Genomic DNA, 22,689 nt, shown 5'->3' with positions numbered 1-22,689 from the left:
AAGTTCACAAGAGCCACTTCTCACATCTCAGGTGCCCTATTTCAAAACATCAAAATATTCAATTCCTCTCATCCGGAATGGCAATAAGCGTCCCGCATATGGTACCATATTATGATGGAAGTCTAGGGCGACGACATTGAAAATCCAATAAGTTTGCTAGCTTGCTTTTTTTTTCTATTTGTAAAGGTTGATGGTATAGACTGGATTAAACGAATATCACGAATAGAACGCTAATTCCTTAGTTGCACCGACTAGATGCACAACTAAAGGCCCTCCCAATTAAAATACCAAATTCTATTTAGGTAACTAAATCCTTCCAATAAAATTACCTATACCATAGAAAGGTATTTCCGTATTTTCCTTTTTAAATTTTTTTGATATAACCAGTTATCTCTAGCGCTATTTAGCGTGAAGCCGCGAAGTGTGTGTGCGTCTGCCCTTATAGGCTGCTGCACACGAGTGAACGTGCAAAAACCCGAAATGTAATTATTGTTAGCTTATGATTCTATCGGACTTGAGAGTGGAGATCATAATTACTTATATATCGTCTTTTTTCCAATATGCATTCTTATTCTTCAAATATAAGTGCTTGATGTGTAAATACTTTTTGCAAATTTAATTTCTTCATCCTTCAAGGACCAAGCGTTGGCTTTTTTCTATTTCGCGACCTATATTGCACTTCCGGCGAATCGCAAATGAAAATTTAGTTAGCTACAAGAGGACCATCTTCTTAACGAATTGGCGGGTTGAATGAAGTTAATTTAACAAGAGATATTTGAGTCAAGATGGCGAAAAGTAACTAGGTGTACAAGTAAATGGCTCAAATAAGTATTTTTCACAAGCAACGAAACACAATGGCTAGTAGGATGCAGACAGTTTTGTGGTTTGCTCTGTTTTGCATGGCTTCAAACCTTCCCTGCAAAGGTGAACTACCCACGTCCCAAAAATACGAGAACGATGATAGAACAAGTGATTGCTCCGCTGCAAAAGAATTAGATGTCAAGATGATTACCGAGTGCTGCATCCAAAACCTGTCCATCTTCCAAGAGAAGGCCGTGGACTTGGTAAAAGTACTGTGTCTGTAAGTGTGAAAGGTGTCAATGGCGAATCCATGGTTATTAGCGTCATGGCGTGCGCGCATCATTACTTACTTTAAGATGTCTTCTATAATGTATGTTCAAAGACCCCTAACCAGGTTTTTGAGAGTTTACCCATTAGCGGACTGTTTTTCTCTTACTTCAATTTTCCTTCATTAAAGCGGACCTTCTTGTCGAGTTACTTAATTTTAAGGCAGTTTACTTAATTTAAAGGCAGTTTGTTCTCAATTACTCTTAGGGGTTCTTCAGGTCAAATTGCTGTGTTTAGCAATTGCTATTCTAAAAAGATAAGTTAGTATACACCTAACGCAAAGACGTTATCACTGCAAACTGCAAATGGCAGTTCCAAAGACCGAAAGGTGCTTATGGGTACCACTTATTAACAAACATAACACTCCCAGCGATGCCAGAGCCAAATATGATTGACCCATTTTATACCGCATTCACTTGAAATATGAGACTGCAATTTGCCATTTGCTGTTAACATTGACAAAGTTTTTTTTAAATAGGTGTATGAGGCGCAGACAGCTCACGAGTCATGCATATTTTGTTTATTATTCAAGGGTGTCAGTAAACAGATTTTTAAGGTGTTAAAACACCTGGCCCTAATTGAATTTAAAAAGTATAAAGCAAGAAGCTCTTACAAAACGAAGAATAGAAAATGAAACAGAAATGGTTATCTCATGGTTTTCTATAGTGAGATAAGAAACTTTAAATAATTTTTATCACACTCAAGTGAATATCAAGTTTTTAAATTCACCACACTATTTTTCATTGAAGGGACTTCTCGAGCAAGGGGCTTCGAAAGATACCGTCGGCAACAATGCCCAACCTTCGTTATCTGTGAGTATTTGTGAAAAATGTAATCGACAATTGTGAATCATTTTCCGGTATCTCCACAAAGACAAGCGCATAACAACAGTTCACAGAAATGATCATATAAGATTATACAACGCTTACAATTAATACAGTATTGGAAATCACGCGTAGAGATATTTTCCTTCTTATAGCTGTTTTCTCTTTGTTATTCAACAGAAACATCAGCCGTAACCCAGACATCAAGCTGTCCCAAATAAACTTCATAACTCAGCTACCAAATGTGTCCATCCTCGATTTGACGGGAAACCCACATTGGCCAAATGTAACCCAGACATCAACACTGCGCATGCTCAATCTTATTCGCGGAACACCGCTGGATGACAAGTGCCTTCGATGCTATCTAGTTAAAAATCTAAGAAACATAGATACATTTTTGCCAAAGGCTGTCAAGCGTGAGCTAGACACCGCTGTCGAACACCCGGTTAAATTCCATACCAGCTGTTACGGAAACATTTTGGAGTTCAAAGACAAAAGCTTCGTTCTATTTGAAAATATAGGTTTTAAGTTGAAATGCGTGAACTTAGACAAACGGTGCTTCCAAGGTCACGCAAATATTCCATTTTTTAAAGGCTACGCGAGTGTTGGACCACTTAACAGCTGTTGGAGCACAATGAATAACATCTCAAGCCCCATATTTGCCTTTGCATCAATCGCACTCATCCTTAATCTCGTTGTTGTCATGGTGACATTCAGAAGCAAAACTGTTCGTCAAAACACAGCACAGCTTCTTGTTGGTGTTGTTGCGGTAGGGGATCTATTGATGGGGGTATATCTCTTGTTATTCACCTCGACTAGGCGGAGTGTCTCATACGAACATATGACTCGCCTTCAGCGCTCACACTTCTGTTATTTTGTCGGGTTCGTGTCCATATTTGGCCAAGGAATAAGTGCATTCAGCTCATTCATAGTGACCATAGAGAGATATCTCGCAGTTGTGTTCTGCCTTCAACCGGATATTCGCTTGTTCACCCCAATCGCACACGGGTTTATTGCTGTTATCTTCTTTTTGTCCTTCGTCTTTGCGATCCTCCCCTTCACCGTACTGAAAGGCATCTATGTTCCCGACTCACACTGTACGCCTGTATCGGAGCCAACAAGCGAGGTTATCGAGTATATGATGATCCCTGGTGGTTTGGCGTTCATACTTTACTTCCTAACCTTCCCTTTATATGTGCACATGTATTTGTATGTCACTAAGTCTAGCCAGGCCATGGGAATACAGCGCGAGGGTAAAGTCGCCCGTAGGATCGCCTTGATAGTTTTTAGTAACATGGCTTTTTTCTTTCTACCAATTGTTCTGCTTCTACTTGTCAACTTGTCAGACCTTGGGAAACTGATGACGGACGTAGAAAAGGATATATTTTGGAAAACATTTTCGTATATTTGTTTTGCAGTAAATGGGTGTTTGAACCCAGTGCTGTTCGCCTTCAGGAACGAGAAATTCCGAAACGCGCTTCGACATCAGTTGCATCTAACCAATCGCGTTCAACCAATTTCTTGTGGATCTTCCAATACATCCAAGGCCACAAGCAAACACATGCAACCATGAACAATGGCAATCCAGGGCCACCAACCAATAGATGCAGCCATGAACAATGGCAATCCAGGGCAACCAACCAATAGATGCAACCATGAACAATGGCAATCCAGGGCCACCAACCAATAGATGCAACCATGAACAATGGCAATCCAGGGCCACCAACCAATAGAAACATCCATGAACAATGGCAATCCAGGGCCACCAACCAATAGATACATCCATGACCAATGGCAATCCAGGGCCACCAACAAATAGATGCAGCCATGAACAATGGCAATCCAGGGCAACCAACCAATAGATGCAACCATGAACAATGGCAATCCAGGGCCACCAATCAATAGAAACAACCATGAACAATGGCAATCCAGGGCCACCAACAAATAGATACATCCATGACCAATGGCAATCCAGGGCCACCAACAAATAGATACATCCATGAACAATGGCAATCCAGGGCCACCAACCAATATATACATCAATGAACAATGGCAATCCAGGGCCACCAACCAATATATACATCAATGAACAATGGCAATCCAGGGCCACCAACAAATAGATACATCCATGAACAATGGCAATCCAGGGCCACCAACCAATAGATACATCCATGAACAATGGCAATCCAGGGCCACCAATCAATAGATAAATCCATGAACAATGGCAATCCAGGGCCACCAATCAATAGATACATCCATGAACAATGGCAATCCAGGGCCACCAATCAATAGATACATCCATGAACAATGGCAACCCTGGGCCACCAGCAAATAGATGCAACCATGAACAATGGCAATCCAGGGCCACCAACAAATAGATGCATCCATGAACAATAGCAATCCTGGGCCACCAACAAATAGATGCAACCATGAACAATGGCAATCCAGGGCCACCAACCAATAGATACATCCATGAACAATGGCAATCCAGGGCCACCAGCAAATAGATGCAACCATGAACAATGGCAATCCAGGACCATCAACAAATAGATGCAACCATGAACAATGGCAATCCAGGACCATCAACAAATAGATACATCCATGAACAATGGCAATCCAGGGCCACCAACAAATAGATACATCCATGAACAATGGCAATCCAGGGCCACCAACAAATAGATGCAACCATGAACAATGGCAATCCAGGGCCACCAGCAAATAGATACATCCATGAACAATGGCAACCCAGGGCCACCAACAAATAAATACATCCATGAACAATGGCAATCCAGGGCCACCAATCAATAGATACATCCATGAACAATGGCAATCTAGGGCCACCAACAAATAGATGCAACCATGAACAATGGCAATCCAGGGCCACCAACCAATAGATGCATCCATAAACAATGGCAATCCAGGGCCACAAACCATGCCGTCCAACCATGCCGTCTCACTAGTTAATTATTTAATTGCAATATTTATTTAATAGCGATTAAGAACAATTTAATTACTTTTATTCGCTTGTTTCATGAGCGCCACTTACTTGTATTTAAGCTTTAGATATTCGGTGTTAATTATTATGATTATGATTATGATGATGATGATTATGATGATGATTACAATAATGATCATGATGATGATTATTGTTACTACTTATATTAAAAAGGCAGTTTGTTGCTAAAACATTGTGATGTAGCTCCTCTAAACCCTCTTTCCCTCGGCCCACCCCTCCCCTCTTAGCGCATCTAGTTAAATGTCAAGCCAAAGTTAAAGGACAAGAAGAAGACATCTAGGTGTGAATATTTTAATAATTTTCTTTCTTGCGCGTAACAGTGCGATTTTCATATAAAATTCAAACTGACATATCTTAGTAAATAATTCTACCATATATTTTTGGTGTAATTTTAACTATTCTAAACATTTGTTTATATTTGGTCTAATTTATAGCGAACATAACAACAAGCTGACTAGGGCGTGTCAAACATAACGATACCAGGCTTAATACACCTGATGCGCCAACAGCACTTCGCGATACAATTAGATACAATTCAATTATAAATATACAACGGAAGAAAGGTAAATCAAACTGGACTCTTAATTTTTGCGCCACAGGGATCCTGAACTACGAAAACACACAGGAGAGCCGGCTCGCAGGCTAGTGCACATACGATATATGCAAATATATGTTTTCCAAATTATCGGCGTGGGGCAGAGCGCGAAATTCAAAAAATGCAAAGAAAAAAAAAACAAAACGGCTTACCTAGGTTGAAAGAAATATTTTTTTTGAAAGAAATCCATAACAAATTAACAAAAACTGAACGACGGATTTTGATTAGTTAAATGCCAATATTTCATATGTTTATAACATTTGGTCGGAAGATTTCAAACTCGATGAGCGGCCTTCTTTAGAGTTAGGCTTTTTTGTGACCCAATTGTATGGAGCTCAATCTTCAAGACTGAAAAAAATCGCATATAAAAACATGTACGGTTTTCAAATTTTCTGTTTTTATATCACTTGCTGATGCCACCCGGGAATTGTCGAAGCCTCTTGGTTGTCAATGGGATATATTCTCATCCAATCACGGCACGAAAACCCTCACAAGGTCACAAATATCAGGTGACGTGACGAAGTTGTCACGTGGAGTATTTTTTTTATTATAATCTTTATTAACAATAATTATAAAATCTAATAATCTATGTACAATTCTCTACAATCACATTTTTGACATTAAAAATATTTTTGTTTAAACACTTGTGAATTCAATAATAATGATAACAATGTGTCAAAATAATTTAAAAGCAAAAAACTAATTCTAAAAGTATGGAGTGTTAAAATATCGAGAAAACTAACAACTAAAAGGTACATTAATCTTATTCAACCCGAGCTTTCAGAATTGGCAATTTTAAAGTCAATGTTCTTCAAATCGAATCTGTAATTTCTTGCCCTTGACCCTCTCAAGCACAGAACGGAGAAGGGCGAAGGAGACTCTGGCCCTTATCCAGCTTATAGTGTCACTATATTGTTCTCCTTTCTTAACAGCTAGCAGCTCGGCGAGGCGACTGTGAAAACGCAGACATTCTTTACCCATCCCACCAGTGCTTGTAAATACTAAAGGCGTAAAGGTTCCTTGTTCAACTTCGAGAACTCTTCGCGAGTATAATCTTTTCTTCTCGTTCTCATGATTGCGATAAATCTGGTGTAGTTCTAAGTCCCTATAAGAGCCAGCATTAGGGTGACAGACCCTGACATCAAAGAACGCTGCTCTTTGTGGTTACCAGAAACCCCGCGCGTGTATATCTAATCTTGCATTTGGGGCAGTATTAGATCCCCTTCCGAGTTGTTCCCATGTGATATCTTGCAGGACAGGCTCGATCTTTACATCATTGCAGACCATATCAAGAAGGTCCGCTTCCAGATCCCTTAATTCGTTATGGCGCTGGGAAATGAATCCTCCTCGCTTACAGATCATCGCATGATCTACTGTGAAATTGTCCCCGCACACGCAAGTAGTGGGGATATCGTTTATGGGCCAATCATAGCGTAGTTTGATGGCGTCGCGAAATCCCCCCTTGTTTAGGTTGTAGCCTATCTCACGGAGGGGGAGCACTGTAAGCCACACTGAAGATCCCTTTTCTGCGGCAAGATCTAGTGCGCGGTGGATGTTCCGCGAAGCTTCGTCCCTAATGCCATCTGCTCTCTCCTTAAGTACCTCAGCCATCTCCCTTTATACAGCCTGCTGTAGTGGCTTCACAACAGAATCGTCAGGCAACTGATGACTTTGAACTACTATCTGTTGGACAAGTGGGGCGGTAGCTTTAACAGAAGATGATAGCTCTATATCTGCTTCAAGACATGGATTTGTCATGCTTAGACCCCCTAGATGTAGTGCAAGAACGTCTCTCTCAAGCGGACTGCACCTATGGTCAGTGGCTGCGGGAATGAGCACATTCGATATCGCGTTCTCAAGCGCCTCTAGTAAATCCTGAATGTCTGGCAGAGTCCTTAGAAAGTAAGTATAGCGATGTTTCAGACCGAAGGTATATGCAGCATAGCATGCCTGTGGTTGCGAGAGGGCAAATTCTGCTAGCTTTGTAACCTCGCCAACCCATTTGTCCACTTTTTGGTACTGGATGCCGCCTGCAAATCAGCGGTTGCATGCTTAAAGCGTAGATGGCCATAGCAAGCGGGTCGCCTTCGGCAGAAATTATCTCTTTGCCTCCAGTGATAAACAAGCGCGCCGAATTCCTGTATGTATTGATGGCGTAGATTGCTATTATCGGGCAAAGAACCCTAATATTGTGAAGTGCAGTTGCTCTATTGAGCGCATTAAATGCATTGGAAGCATCGATGAGAATGATAGCGTCTGTGTCGTCCGCTTCAAAGATGGTGCGCATTCCGTGTATAGCAGCTTCGCTTCCAGAGTTCTGACCAGCGCACAGTTGGAGGGAGCCACTTGCATCGACCACGTCTCCCTTAGCAACGTTCATAACACACTTTCACACAATGATCCTTCGCAACACCTCGCAAACCCCAATGGTTCTCACCGCACCTTCGCCTTTATCAAGGGGGATCAAACGACTAGCAACCAGTGGCTCTATTGTTTTGGGGTCGATATATTTCGTACATAGTGACTTAGTCATCGTCGCTATTGCATCGCACAGTTTTGTGGCGGATTTTTTAGAAAAACCCTTAGACGTAAGATCATGAAACTGAACCCGTGTAAACTCAAAGAGAGTTTTAATATTAATATGCACCCTACTTTCCTCTTTTATTTGATCAAAGAAACAACTATGGTTGAGGAATATGGCAAAAACAATCTACAGTATCAAAGCTAAGATCTCGCGATTACACATCCGCTACGGAAATGTTGTTTTTGAAGCTCTTCGTAGAGGCGTAGTCAGGATGCTTGTAACTGTAACTACTTTCCGCAATAAAATATATGCAAAAGATATTATTTCAGCTTAAAAGTAAATCAATTTAAATCTCTCAGAAATTCAATACATGCGACAATAAAAGTGTTTCCATTTGATAACTAAATCATGAAAAATACATGTAAAAAAACTATAGTTATTCCATTAATGACACAAGATATTTCAATTTCCAAAATAAAACCCAAACAATGTCTAGATCTTTAAGGGGTGCACAGACGAGATACAGTACACCAGAAGCACAGGGAGCCCAAGGGTGCACAGATGAGATACATTACACCAGAACCACAGGGACCCCAGTGCGATAAAAAACAAGAAATGGAAAAGTTTAAATCATCCAAAGGCGGATATTTCAATTTCCAAAATAAAACCCAAACAATTTCTAGATCTTTAAGGGGTACACAGACGAGATACAGTACACCAGAACCACAGGGAGCCCAAGGGTGCACAGATGAGATACATTACACCAGAACCACAGGGATCCCGGTACGATGAAAAACAAGAAATGGAAAAGTTTAAATCATCCAGGGGCGGATATTTCAATTTCCAAAATAAAACCCAAACAATTTCTAGATCTTTAAGGGGTGCACAGACGAGATACAGTACGCCAGAACCACAGGGAGCCCAAAAGTGCACAGACGAGATAGAGTACACCAGAACCACAGGGAGCCCAAGGGTGCACAGACGAGAGGGCCGGGTTCCTAGAAAGCGAATTAACCCAGGGACCCTTTTATCCAATCAAATGTTGAGATAGCCGTATTTATTCCTGGGTTAGCGCTGACCTTTCCCAGGAACAGGCCAGCGTTAAATTTGTGCTGAATTGAGCGGGAATGGCTAGGAATACGTTTGGTACGTGAGTTTAGCAAGGACGACGGTACCGATGACGGAATTTAAACCAGCACGTGGAAATGCGTTCTTTCAAGGCACATGTCAGCCGATTTTTCTAAATTACATGTATCAGATTGTATTAGATGGGCTACCTGTGTCTTTGTTTAGAAAAGCGGCTTACTCATGAGATAGTCTACCCTGGAAACAGAGGCTCGAGTTCTTTTTGTGGCATACGTGAGTAAAAATCCACAGCACAGTGACTAGATATGGATGGGCTTGCGAATAGAACCTCAGAGCGCATGTTGTTGATGGTTTTTAGATGCAAAGCGGAACAGGTTTCATCATTGGAAAAGGGGTTTCCCCCTGTCCGATTTTTGACTTGTTACAGTACTTGTAAACTAAGCAGAGCTTGGACAATTAGGAGGTCTGATTTCTATTTTTTTATCCAGTCGATATTTTACATATATTTTAATGAAAAAGGCTGTATGTAATTGTAATCTATGTATCTGTATTATATATGTTAGTGTGTCAAATAAATGATGAATGAATAAAAAACAAAAAGTGGTTTATCCAAAGGGGGGATCCAAATAGGAGATCCAAAAGGGGTCCAGGTTGTGTTTACCCCCGTAAAACTCTGCTCACCAGGTAGATACTTCATAAAGACATTTAACAGTACCTCGGCTCAAATGGGGAATACCGCTGATTCCCATTTCCATTATTCCCCACTCCTGGTTTTGTTGACGCCCATTTGTAGCGCCGCTGGCCACACACATTAGTCTATTCACAAGTCTGAGCAATGTGACCCCAAGACAAGACCAGATGCCGAGTGATGTGGCCTCGTAGGATGCTTTATCCTACTAATTCTATGTAATGAAACTAGCACACTCCATGATGACTCGAATAAGACATATTGACGTTCTAACTTAAGTGCCCTTTTACTGAGATCAAAGAGTTCACAGCAAATAGCACGCAACTCCCGTAGGTGTGGTTATATTGGTCGCCAAGACAGGTTCCATAGAGAGTATCTCCCTCACGAAATTCGTATTGCGCGTAATTGCGCTTATGTAATAAGTGAAATTGGGTAGTACCAAAAAGAATCACTCCTGCCCCTTCCTAGGGGTCACCTAGAAATCGGACCATTAGGAGGTCTTTCAGTGCAAAGTTGAAATCTTCCCCGTTCAGCAAAAGCACGTTGAAATGGTTATCTTGAAGGAATAGTTTTCCTTTTCTGTGTCTTTTTCTGCTATTAGATCAAGTGGAAAGAATAGCAAATCACTTCTTCGGTGGTTCTATCTCGCTTTGTAATATTGCAAAGCGCGAAAGCAATTTCCTACCTACTTTTTCTTTCTCTCAATTATGCAACGTTGGTCAATAATTTTCGAAATAGTGACCAATAAGGAATATTGTATTGGTTTTTTCGCCGCATGAACATTATTATAGCGGCTGGAGTTAGTCTGCTTAGCAACCGCTTTTAGCGGCGCCTAACCAGACTAGGCTGGAGTGAACACTCTATATAAAATAAAATGTGGTTCTGCCCTGGGGCGATTGTTGTTATAGCACATTTATTTTGAATGCAAAAGAAACCTGACTTTCGTATATCAATCACGACCAATATTCGCTCATTGTCTCCTTAAAAGCGCATTTTTGCGGTGAATAAGTGCTCAGAAGGTTAAGTATTCAATTCCGGTGCATATAAAATATACTTTCATAAGATTTCTTCATGCTCAACTAAGGTTTTTCCCTTTTAAAGTTTCAGGTTTTTTATTATATACTAAAACTCTACCTATTCTTCAAGGTATGTTTCAAGGTTTAATCCCGTAGTTGATAGAAGTCCGTTAAGAAAATATGCGCATCTCGATAAGAGTGCACTTCAGAAAAAAGAAGAAGTAGAGAGCAAAGCGCTTACTGGCAAAGCACAATTTCGCCAAGCCGCTTCCTATTCTCATTAGATATCATGACAGAGTTAAGGACCCGACGATTAAGAATAGTTGCCCTATAAATAGGGCCTTGGGGATTTGCCAGACTATGCCCACCCTACTTCGGTACAGAGCCAAGGAGAGGTGGAGAAACAGAGGTGAAGAAAGGCCGAGAAAACGTTGCAGACTTTCGCAAGGTAAGAGTTTTCGTTGTTGTTCACTATTCTTCGAATGGGCTGGTCTAAATTCGAAGCACATCCTAATAAAAGCGTAAGAGTTAGGTTCGGAGAGGGCTCGGGCTTGTCACGAACACTAAAGAGGCTATGGTTACACAGTACCGTTCAAATGTTTCGAGACTTGAAAACAACGATCGCTAGGGTTTTTAGCCAAGAGAAATAGAAATATAACAAGAGGCAACTAAAAAGGATTCGCTTACTCAGAAGGCAGGAGAGATTTTGGATTATAAGGAGAAATAATTTATTTGCCGAGTTCGATATTCAACATTAATTGGGGATTCATTTGTGTATATTTTATAAAGAAATCGTTGACAAAGTATCCTAATCCCGTGATTTGATAGAGAATCCAGTCATCAAACAGGTCCCCCTTCCCAAGTGAAAATTTTGATTAAAGTTGTTCATTGCGCAGTCATTTGAAACTTGGCTGTCCCTGGTTCAAATCAGCATTTACACTCGTTTCCAGTCCACCATGTGCATTTCGTTTTTACGAGTCGCAACTGTGTTTTGTTGGACGTCAATCATGACTTTTGAATTCTTCCGATTCTGCATTCACAGCTCTAGATCGATCACAACCAAAACAACATAAAAGTAGAACACCTTTTTTGCAAAGCCAGCAATTAAATTAAGTTCAAATTGTTTCTAAGCTTTGTGTTGTTGTTGATTTAGTGTGTTGACAACACAGTGTGATAATACTAAATTCAGTTTAATTTAATTTGGCCGAAAAGTTTGGCAACCGGCGCATAAGTTTACACAAGCCGGAATCGATTGAGATAAGCCGCTCGGGCGGACTGGAAATGAGTGACTTCTCTGTTATCGATAATTACCACTAAAATACGTGAAGTTTAAATTAGGTCTTTTTCAAAGTTCATCATCTAACCTCCTTCTTCTGTTAGCTAAAATAACATTCAGTACGGTCTTTGAATGGATTTGTTGACAGAAAGGAATTTCTAAAAATGTTCCTAACACCAAGTTCTGGGTTGCACACCTGAATGTTATTTTAGGCGCAGTTCAAAGCGAAGCTTTTGTAATACATGTGGACCTAGATTTAAGCTTTACAAATAATGGTCGTTACAAATAGAGCTTTGAATCTAGGTCAAAAAGCAGTTCAATAAAACAGCTACCCCAAGATCGTGGCTTGGATCGCTACGACGACTTTGTTATTTGTTTCAATTAATATGGAATGACAAATTTTGTGAAGAAATCGGCTAGATTCAACATTTTATCTCCCAAATTCATTGAAGAAAATCACAACTAACAACAGCTTTCCAAGCTGATAGATATAGATTTATACTCACTATTCCTATTTTTTTAAGAAAGCAATAGAGAATTGATGCAGACAATAAATTAGGCAAAGATAATAACCGAATTCAGTATCACCACAGTTGTGTGGGTATACATCTCTGGTCTGCTTTCTTTCTCTAACCAAAAACAAGTAGCGAATTGGAAACGAGAAACATAAGTTGCACGTGTGACTGAAAACGAGAGTAAAGGCTCTTTGTCAATAGACCTAGCAACGTTCGTGTTTCTCATTCATCCCATTTCTGAGAACGACTTAGCATAATTTTTCCAAAATTAAAACGTCTCTTGGTCTTCAAACAATGTGCGGAAGATGAGCAATTGGTTTGATATCTTCTCTTTTTGTTATCGCAGACGATGGTGTCCAAGCTAATCTTGTTGTGCCTCCCGTTTTGTCTGGGGTTGGCAGCGCAAATCGACTTGGACCTGTCTGATCTACAGGGAGATTCAAAAGCCGCAGACACATTTTATATTCGTGACGTGGAACACCCAGTTCTTGGCCCGTCAAACTGCCAATTTAGCGAGATCAAAAGATGCAACAAAAAGTTTAAAGATAATTTTCATAACATCGGAACAGTGCGCAACCAAGGGAACCACACCGTATACTGCAATGGTGTTCAGGTAACACAAGTCGGCGACATTCAAGCAATTACCCTGCTAGACACATAGGCATAGAGACAACAGTACTCAGTAATCTGATGTTAAACAAACTAAGCGATATGCGATGAAGACGCCTTATAAGGGGTGGGGTACGTCCCTTCCCTCTCCCAAAGAAAGCGTTGGCAACTATGCAGCTCTAAAACATTAATCCTTCAGCTGTTCCCTCCGTTACAGTCATCTAGTGTCTTAACCATACATCTATAAGTGGGCGTGGAGCCCAAGAAGGGCCAATCTTCTTTTGCTGCTTGTGTATACTATTTAAAGGGATCATTTCTTTCTAGAGTTTCGTCACGTGTTTGACAAGAAGTAACTGTCGCGGACCGTTTATCGGGAACTATAGTTATGTCGTGCTTCAACACGCGATGATGGACAAGAAGCTGAACATATGCCCCCATCACCGATACAGCAAGCTCAAAACCAGGCTCAAAGGCAAGTCCTTCAATTTATTGAATTTATCTAGCTATATAATCAAAATATTCGGTTCGGTTGATTGGTGGTTAAGTATGTACTATCACAAAATCGAGCAAGAAAAAAAAATAAATTAACATGTGCAAGAGGTCAAATGCCCCCAGAATCCATAACTCAATCTTCCTTAAATACCTTTCTTATTTTGGGTAGAGGATGCCCTTAGGGAGACTTATCACATCAGGCTAGACATCGCTAAGAAATCGATACTAAATGGTGTCAGATGATACCGAAGACATCATCCAATGACAACGTCACGGTAAAAACAATGGAAAGTCTCCATTAGCTAATCAATCACCATCACCATTAAAAGGCTCCATTGTAATCCAAAACAGTGCACATGCAAAGGAAAAGTAGTTCATTTTTATGTTTTTTTTTTCAGCCGTTGAAGCAAAACACAAGTTGATAGACAGCATAAGTAAGTATTAGAATGGGTGAATGCTATATGAGAGAGGAAGGTTGTTTAGCCGGGAAGGGACCTCTAAATCACACAAACAAAAAAGACCAGATAAGAGCGTATTCACACCCGGATCAACAGACCAGATAAGGGCGTATTCACACACTGATCAACAGGGACCAGATAAGGGCGTATTCACACACTGATCAACAGAGACCAGATAGGGGCGTATTCACACACTGATCAACAGAGACCAGACAAGGGCGTATTCACAAACTGATAAACATAGACAAGATAAGGGCGTATTCACATACTGATCAACAGAGACCAGATGAGGGCGTATTCACACACTGATCAACAGAGACCAGATAAGGGCGTATTCACACACTGATCAACAGAGACCAGATAAGGGCGTAGTCACACACTGATCAACAGAGACCAGATAAGGGCGTATTCACACACTGATCAACAGAGACCAGATAAGGGCGTATTCACAAACTGATCAACATAGACAAGATAAGGGCGTAGTCACATACTGATCAACAGAGACCAGATAAGGGCATATTCACACACTGATCAACAGAGACCAGATAAGGGCGTAATCACAAACTGATCTAAAGAGACCAGATAAGGGCATATTCACACACTGATCAACTGAGACCAGATAAGGGCGTATTCACACACTGATCAACAGAGACCAGATAAGGGAGTATTCACACACTGATCAACAGAGACCAGATAAGGCCGTATTCACACACTGATCAACAGAGAACAGATAAGGGCGTATTCACACACTGATCAACATAGACCAGATAAGGGCGTATTCACACACTGATCAACCGAGAACAGATAAGGGCGTATTCACACACTGATCAACAGAGACCAGATAAGGGCGTATTCACACACTGATCAACAAAGACCAGATAAGGGCGTATTTCCACACTGATGAACAGAGACCAGATAGGGGCGTATTCACATAGTGATCAACATAGACCAGATAAGGGCGTATTCCCACACTGATGAACAGAGACCAGATAAGGCCGTATTCACACACTGAACAACAGAGACCAGATAAGGGCGTATTCACACACTGATCAACAGAGACCAGATAAGGGCGTATTCACACACTGATCAACAGAGACCATATAAGGGCGTATTCACACACTGATCAACAGAGACTAGATAAGGGCGTATTCACACACTGATCAACATAGACCAGATAAGGGCGTATTCACACACTGATCAACCGAGAACAGATAAGGGCGTATTCACACACTGATCAACAGAGACCAGATAAGGGCGTATTCACACACTGATCAACAAAGACCAGATAAGGGCGTATTTCCACACTGATGAACAGAGACCAGATAGGGGCGTATTCACATAGTGATCAACATAGACCAGATAAGGGCGTATTCCCACACTGATGAACAGAGACCAGATAAGGCCGTATTCACACACTGAACAACAGAGACCAGATAAGGGCGTATTCACACACTGATCAACAGAGACCAGATAAGGGCGTATTCACACACTGATCAACAGAGACCAGATAAGGGCGTATTCACACACTGATCAACAGAGACTAGATAAGGGCGTATTCACACACTGATCAACAGAGACCAGATAAGTTCATGCCTCAATGGGCCGTTTATGAAATTATGGGTTTCCTGTGGAGTTTGAAGGCGAAATTGAGTCTTCGACGGGTCGATGTTTGTTTACGGCCTCGAAAATAGCCCTGTAAGCTGTTCTTGCTTCAGAGTGAGGGAGGAGTGGCGATAGGAGGGGGATTGAGGGGTGGCGGTGGGAACAAGAGTAGGGGATTTCTCTTATTTGCACAATTACCAGCCTCTGCTGATCACAGGTGAAGACGAAGACGAAGACGACACCTGCTCTCTGAAGGTGCACAAGTCGTGCGTGGATCTGTTCACACAGAACATGGAGACGAACAGCAATATGTGTCAAGACGTCGAGAAGTTCATCACATGTTACGTGGTCTCGTCCAAGCTTTGCCGGGCCAAGATCGTTCAGCGCTTTGCACACTTGTGCGCTCAACTTGGCGAGCAGATGTTGAAAGCGAACGAGATTCACAAGGGGATGATGTGCTAGAGGGCCTGGAGACGAACTTTAACATTCCATCGATAGTAAACATGGGTTATTGGTGGGACAGGATTTGACCAGGCGTCATTAAGAATACTATAATTAAGAAGATTAAGAATAATATCGCGAATGTATAGGGTATATCATGAAATCTATGAAACAGTAATAAATGCAGATCGTTAATAGAATAAAGTGTTAAATTGTCTATGGAACTCATTTTGACATCTGCTGTGCACTTTGCTGAATAAATGGAATTGGTCAAGAGACTCCAGCCAGTCTTTGTGTCGATTACCACGAGTCTACTTGGCCATCCGCATGATTGAGTCGATCCTTAACATAATCCAAGAGAAAAGACATTCACAAGTTCACAAGAGCCACTTCTCACATCTCAGGTGCCCTATTTCAAAACATCAAAATATTCAATTCCTCTCATCCGGAATGGCAATAAGCGTCCCGCATATGGTACCATATTATGATGGAAGTCTAGGGCGACGACATTGAAAATCCAATAAGTTTGCTAGCTTGCTTTTTTTTTTCTATTTGTAAAGGTTGATGGTATAGACTGGATTGGAAGAATATCACGAATAGAACGCTAATTCCTTAGTTACACCGACTAGATGCACAACTAAGGGCCCTCCCAATTAAAATACCAAATTCTATTTGGGTAACTAAATCCTTCCAATAAAATTACCTATACCATAGAAAGGTATTTCCGTATTTTCCTTTTTACATTTTCTTGATATAACCAGGTATCTCTAGCGCTATTTAGCGTGAAGCCGCGAAGTGTGTTTGGGTCTGCCCTTATAGGCTGCTGCACACGAGTGAACGTGCAAAAACCCGAAATGTAATTATTGTTAGCTTATGATTCTATCGGACTTGCGAGTGGTGATCATATTTACTTTTATATCGTCTTTTTTCCAATATGCATTCTTATTCTTCAAATATAAGTGCTTGATGTGTAAATACTTTTTGCAAATTTAATTTCTCCACTCCTTCAAGGAGCAAGCGTTGGCTTTTTCTATTTTGCGACCTATATTGCACTTCCGGCGAATCGCAAATGAAAATTTAGTTAGCTACAAGAGGACCATCTCCTCAACGAATTGGCGGGTTAAATGAAGTTAATTTAACAAGATGGCGAAAAGTAAGTAGGTGTACAAGTAAATGGCTCAAATAAGTATTTTTCACAAGCAACGAAACACAATGGCTAGTAGGATGCAGACAGTTTTGTGGTTTGCTCTGTTTTGCATGGCTTCAAACCTTCCCTGCAAAGGTGAACTACCCACGTCCCAAAAATACGAGAACGATGATAGAACAAGTGATTGCTCCGCTACAAAAGAATTAGATGTCAAGATGATTACCGGGTGCTGCATCCAAAACCTGTCCATCTTCCAAGAGAAGGCCGTGGACTTGGTAAAAGTACTGTGTCTGTAAGTGTGAAAGGTGTCAATGGCGAATCCATGGTTATTAGCGTCATGGCGTGCGCGCATCATTCCTTACTTTAAGATGTCTTCTATAATGTATGTTCAAAGACCCCTAACCAGGTTTTAGAGAGTTTACCCATTAGCGGACTGTTTTTCTCTTACTTCAATTTTCCTTCATTAAAGCGGACCTTCTTGTCGAGTTACTTAATTTTAAGGCAGTTTACTTAATTTAAAGGCAGTTTGTTCTCAATTACTCTTAGGGGTTCTTCAGGTCAAATTGCTGTGTTTAGCAATTGCTATTCTAAAAAGATAAGTTAGTATACACCTAACTCAAAGACGTTATCACTGCAAACTGCAAATGGCAGTTCCAAAGACCGAAAGGTGCTTATAGGTACTACTTATTAACAAACATAACACTCCCAGCGATGCCAGAGCCAAATATGATTGACCCATTTTATACCGCATTCACTTGAAATATGAGACTGCAATTTGCCATTTGCTGTTAACATTGACAAAGTTTTTTTTAATAGGTGTATGAGGCGCAGACAGCTCACGAGTCATGCATATTTTGTTTCTTATTCAAGGGTGTCAGTAAACAGATTTTTAAGGTGTTAAAACACCTGGCCCTAATTGAATTTAAAAAGTATAAAGCAAGAAGCTCTTACAAAACGAAGAATAGAAAATGAAACAGAAATGGTTATCTCATGGTTTTCTATAGTGAGATAAGAAACTCTAAATAATTTTTATCACACTCAAGTGAACATCAAGTTTTTAAATTCACCACACTATTTTTCATTGAAGGGACTTCTCGAGCAAGGGGCTTCGAAAGATACCGTCGGCAACAATGCCCAACCTTCGTTATCTGTGAGTATTTGTGAAAAATGTAATCGACAATTGTGAATCATTTTACGGTATCTCCACAAAGACAAGCGCATAACAACAGTTCACAGAACTGATCATATAAGATTATACAACGCTTACAATTAATACAGTATTGGAAATCACACGTAGAGATATTTTCCTTCTTATAGCTGTTTTTTCTTTGTTATTCAACAGAAACATCAGCCGTAACCCAGACATCAAGCTGTCCCAAATAAACTTCATAACTCAGCTACCAAATGTGTCCATCCTCGATTTGACGGGAAACCCACATTGGCCAAATGTATCCCAGATATCAACACTGCGCATGCTCAATCTTATCCGCGGAACACCGCTGGATGACAAGTGCCTTCGATGCTATCTAGTTAAAAATCTAAGAAACATAGATACATTTTTGCCAAAGGCTGTCAAGCGTGAGCTAGACACCGCTGTCGAACACCCGGTTAAATTCAATACCAGCTGTTACGGAAACATTTTGGAGTTCAAAGACAAAAGCTTCGTTCTATTTGAAAATATAGGTTTTAAGTTGAAATGCGTGAACTTAGACAAACGGTGCTTCCAAGGCCACGCAGATATTCCATTTTTTAAAGGCTACGCGAGTGTTGGACCACTTAACAGCTGTTGGAGCACAATGAATAACATCTCAAGCCCCATATTTGCCTTTGCATCAATCGCACTCATCCTTAATCTCGTTGTTGTCATGGTGACATTCAGAAGCAAAACTGTTCGTCAAAACACAGCACAGCTTCTTGTGGGTGTTGTTGCGGTAGGGGATCTATTGATGGGGGTATATCTCTTGTTAATCACCTCGACTAGGCGGAGTGTCTCATACGAACATATGACTCGCCTTCAGCGCTCACACTTCTGTTATTTTGTCGGGTTCGTGTCCATATTTGGCCAAGGAATAAGTGCATTCAGCTCATTCATAGTGACCATAGAGAGATATCTCGCAGTTGTGTTCTGCCTTCAACCGGATATTCGCTTGTTCACCCCAATCGCACACGGGTTTATTGCTGTTATCTTCTTTTTGTCCTTCGTCTTTGCGATCCTCCCCTTCACCGTACTGAAAGGCATCTATGTCCCCGACTCACACTGTACGCCTGTATCGGAGCCAACAAGCGAGGTTATCGAGTATATGATGATCCCTGGTGGTTTGGCGTTCATACTTTACTTCCTAACTTTCCCTTTATATGTGCACATGTATTTGTATGTCACTAAGTCTAGCCAGGCCATGGGAATACAGCGCGAGGGTAAAGTCGCCCGTAGGATCGCCTTGATAGTTTTTAGTAACATGGCTTTTTTCTTTCTACCAATTGTTCTCCTGCTACTTGTCAACTTGTCAGACCTTGGGAAACTGATGACGGACGTCGAAAAGGATATATTTTGGAAAACATTTTCGTATATTTGTTTTGCAGTAAATGCGTGTTTGAACCCAGTGCTGTTCGCCTTCAGGAACGAAAAATTCCGAAACGCGCTTCGACAGCAGTTGCATCTAACCAATCGCGTTCAACCAATTTCTTGTGGATCTTCTAATACATCCAAGGCCACAAGCAAACACATGCAACCATGAACAATGGCAATCCAGGGCCACCAACAAGTAGATACATCCATGAACAATGGCAATCCAGGGCCACCAACAAATAGATGCAACCATGAACAATGGCAATCCAGGGCCACCAACAAATAGATGCAACCATGAACAATGGCAATCCAGGGCCACCAACAAATAGATACATCAATGAACAATGGCAATCCAGGGCCACCAACAAATAGATACATCCATGAACAATGGCAATCCAGGGCCACCAACAAATAGATACATCCATGAACAATGGCAATCCAGGGCCACCAACAAATAGATACATCCATGAACAATGGCAATCCTGGGCCACCAACAAATAGATACATCAATGAACAATGGCAATCCAGGGCCACCAACAAATAGATACATCCATGAACAATGGCAATCCAGGGCCACCAATCAATAGATGCAACCATGAACAATGGCAATCCAGGGCCACAAACAAATAGATACATCCATGAACAGTGGCAATCCAGGGCCACAAGCAAACACATGCAACTATGAACAATGGCAATCCAGGGCCACCAACCAATAGATACAACCATAAACAATGGCAATCCAGGGCCACCAACCAATAGATACATCCATGAACAAAGGCAATCCAGGGCCACCAACAAATAGATACATCCATGAACAAAGGCAATCCAGGGCCACCAACCAATAGATACATCCATGAACAATGGCAATCCAGGGCCACCAACAAATAGATACATCGATGAACAAAGGCAATCCAGGGCCACCAACCAATATATACATCAATGAACAATGGCAATCCAGGGCCACCAACAAATAGATACATCCATGAACAATGGCAATCCTGGGCCACCAACAAATAGATACATCCATGAACAATGGCAATCCAGGGCCACCAACCAATATATACATCAATGAACAATGGCAATCCAGGGCAACCAACCAATATATACATCAATGAACAATGGCAATCCAGGGCCACCAACAAATAGATACATCCATGAGCAATGGCAATCCAGGGCCACCAACAAATAGATACATCCATGAACAATGGCAATCCAGGGCCACCAACAAATAGATACATCGATGAACAATGGCAATCCAGGGCCACCAACCAATATATACATCAATGAACAATGGCAATCCAGGGCAACCAACCAATATATACATCAATGAACAATGGCAATCCAGGGCCACCAACAAATAGATACATCCATGAGCAATGGCAATCCAGGGCCACCAACAAATAGATACATCCATGAACAATGGCAATCCAGGGCCACCAGCAAATAGATACAACAATGAACAATGGCAATCCAGGGCCATTAATCAATAGATGCAACCATGAACAATGGCAATCCAGGGCCGCCAACAAATAGATGCAACCATGAACAATGGCAATCTAGGGCCACCAACAAATAGATGCAACCATGAACAATGGCAATCCAGGGCCATCAACCAATAGATACATTCATGAACAATCGCAATCCAGGGCCACCAACAAATAGATACAACCATGAACAATGGCAATCCAGGGCCACCAACAAATAGATACATCCATGAACAATGGCAATCCAGGGCCACCAACAAATAGATACATCCATGAACAATGGCAATCCAGGGCCACCAGCAAATAGATACATCCATGAACAATGGCAATCCAGGGCCACCAACAAATAGATACATCCATGAACAATGGCAATCCAGGGCCACCAGCAAATAGATACATCCATGAACAATGGCAATCCAGGGCCACCAGCAAATAGATACAACAATGAACAATGGCAATCCAGGGCCATTAATCAATAGATGCAACCATGAACAATGGCAATCCAGGGCCGCCAACAAATAGATGCAACCATGAACAATGGCAATCTAGGGCCACCAACAAATAGATGCAACCATGAACAATGGCAATCCAGGGCCATCAACCAATAGATACATTCATGAACAATCGCAATCCAGGGCCACCAACAAATAGATACAACCATGAACAATGGCAATCCAGGAAAACCAACCAATAGATACATCCATGAACAATGGCAATCCAGGGCCACCAGCAAATAGATACATCATGAACAATGGCAATCCAGGGCCACCAACCAATAGATGCAACCATGAACAATAGCAATCCAGGGCAACCAACAATTAGATGCAATCATGAACAATGGCAATCCAGGGCCATCAATCAACAGATGCAACCATGAACAAAGGCAATCCACGGCCACCAACAAATAGATACATCCATGAACAATGGCAATCCAGGGCCACCAATCAATAGATACATCCATGAACAATGGCAATCTAGGGCCACCAACAAATAGATACATCCATGAACAATAGCAATCCAGGGCCACCAACAATTAGATGCAACCATGAACAATGGCAATCCAGGGCCACCAATCAATAGATGCAACCATGAACAATGGCAATCCAGGGCCACAAACAAATAGATACATCCATGAACAATGGCAATCCAGGGCCACCAACAAATAGATACATCCATGAACAATAGCAATCCAGGGCCACCAACAATTAGATGCAACCATGAA

At 41.2% G+C, this 22,689-nt stretch overlaps 3 protein-coding genes across 3 annotated transcripts; all 3 read left to right on the top strand.

The window, feature by feature from the left end:
• Positions 1-648: 648 nt before the first annotated feature.
• Positions 649-3,525, top strand: LOC5502830 (G-protein coupled receptor GRL101). Its single transcript, XM_048733567.1, has 3 exons — positions 649-1,081; positions 1,878-1,940; positions 2,133-3,525. The coding sequence occupies exons 1-3, from the start codon at positions 816-818 to the stop codon at positions 3,523-3,525; spliced, it is 1,722 nt and encodes a 573-aa protein (XP_048589524.1). The 5' UTR covers positions 649-815.
• Positions 3,526-11,212: 7,687 nt separating this feature from the next.
• LOC5502818 lies at positions 11,213-16,494 on the top strand. Its single transcript, XM_048733688.1, has 5 exons — positions 11,213-11,325; positions 13,015-13,281; positions 13,602-13,749; positions 14,168-14,203; positions 16,047-16,494. The coding sequence occupies exons 2-5, from the start codon at positions 13,018-13,020 to the stop codon at positions 16,289-16,291; spliced, it is 693 nt and encodes a 230-aa protein (XP_048589645.1). The 5' UTR covers positions 11,213-11,325; positions 13,015-13,017; the 3' UTR covers positions 16,292-16,494.
• Positions 16,495-17,447: 953 nt separating this feature from the next.
• Positions 17,448-20,152, top strand: LOC5502817 (thyrotropin receptor-like). The gene is made up of 3 exons (XM_048733566.1): positions 17,448-17,709; positions 18,505-18,567; positions 18,760-20,152. The coding sequence occupies exons 1-3, from the start codon at positions 17,483-17,485 to the stop codon at positions 20,150-20,152; spliced, it is 1,683 nt and encodes a 560-aa protein (XP_048589523.1). The 5' UTR covers positions 17,448-17,482.
• Positions 20,153-22,689: the final 2,537 nt, after the last annotated feature.

Source organism: Nematostella vectensis, chromosome 10 (assembly GCF_932526225.1).
Source record: "Nematostella vectensis chromosome 10, jaNemVect1.1, whole genome shotgun sequence".
NCBI lineage: Eukaryota > Metazoa > Cnidaria > Anthozoa > Actiniaria > Edwardsiidae > Nematostella > Nematostella vectensis.
This window is presented reverse-complemented; position numbering and strand designations above follow the sequence as displayed.

Excerpts from the sequence above, each read along its gene's own strand:
- LOC5502817 (XM_048733566.1), top strand. The coding sequence starts at position 17,483 with ATGGCTAGTAGGATGCAGACAGTTTTGTGGTTTGCTCTGTTTTGCATG. Across the intron at positions 17,710-18,504 it reads TTGGTAAAAGTACTGTGTCT|GGACTTCTCGAGCAAGGGGC; the intron begins GTAAGTGTGAAA and ends TTTTCATTGAAG. Across the intron at positions 18,568-18,759 it reads ATGCCCAACCTTCGTTATCT|AAACATCAGCCGTAACCCAG; the intron begins GTGAGTATTTGT and ends GTTATTCAACAG.
- LOC5502830 (XM_048733567.1), top strand. The coding sequence starts at position 816 with ATGGCTCAAATAAGTATTTTTCACAAGCAACGAAACACAATGGCTAGT. Across the intron at positions 1,082-1,877 it reads TTGGTAAAAGTACTGTGTCT|GGACTTCTCGAGCAAGGGGC; the intron begins GTAAGTGTGAAA and ends TTTTCATTGAAG. Across the intron at positions 1,941-2,132 it reads ATGCCCAACCTTCGTTATCT|AAACATCAGCCGTAACCCAG; the intron begins GTGAGTATTTGT and ends GTTATTCAACAG.
- LOC5502818 (XM_048733688.1), top strand. The coding sequence starts at position 13,018 with ATGGTGTCCAAGCTAATCTTGTTGTGCCTCCCGTTTTGTCTGGGGTTG. Across the intron at positions 13,750-14,167 it reads GCTCAAAACCAGGCTCAAAG|CCGTTGAAGCAAAACACAAG; the intron begins GCAAGTCCTTCA and ends TTTTTTTTTCAG. Across the intron at positions 14,204-16,046 it reads CAAGTTGATAGACAGCATAA|GTGAAGACGAAGACGAAGAC; the intron begins GTAAGTATTAGA and ends TGCTGATCACAG.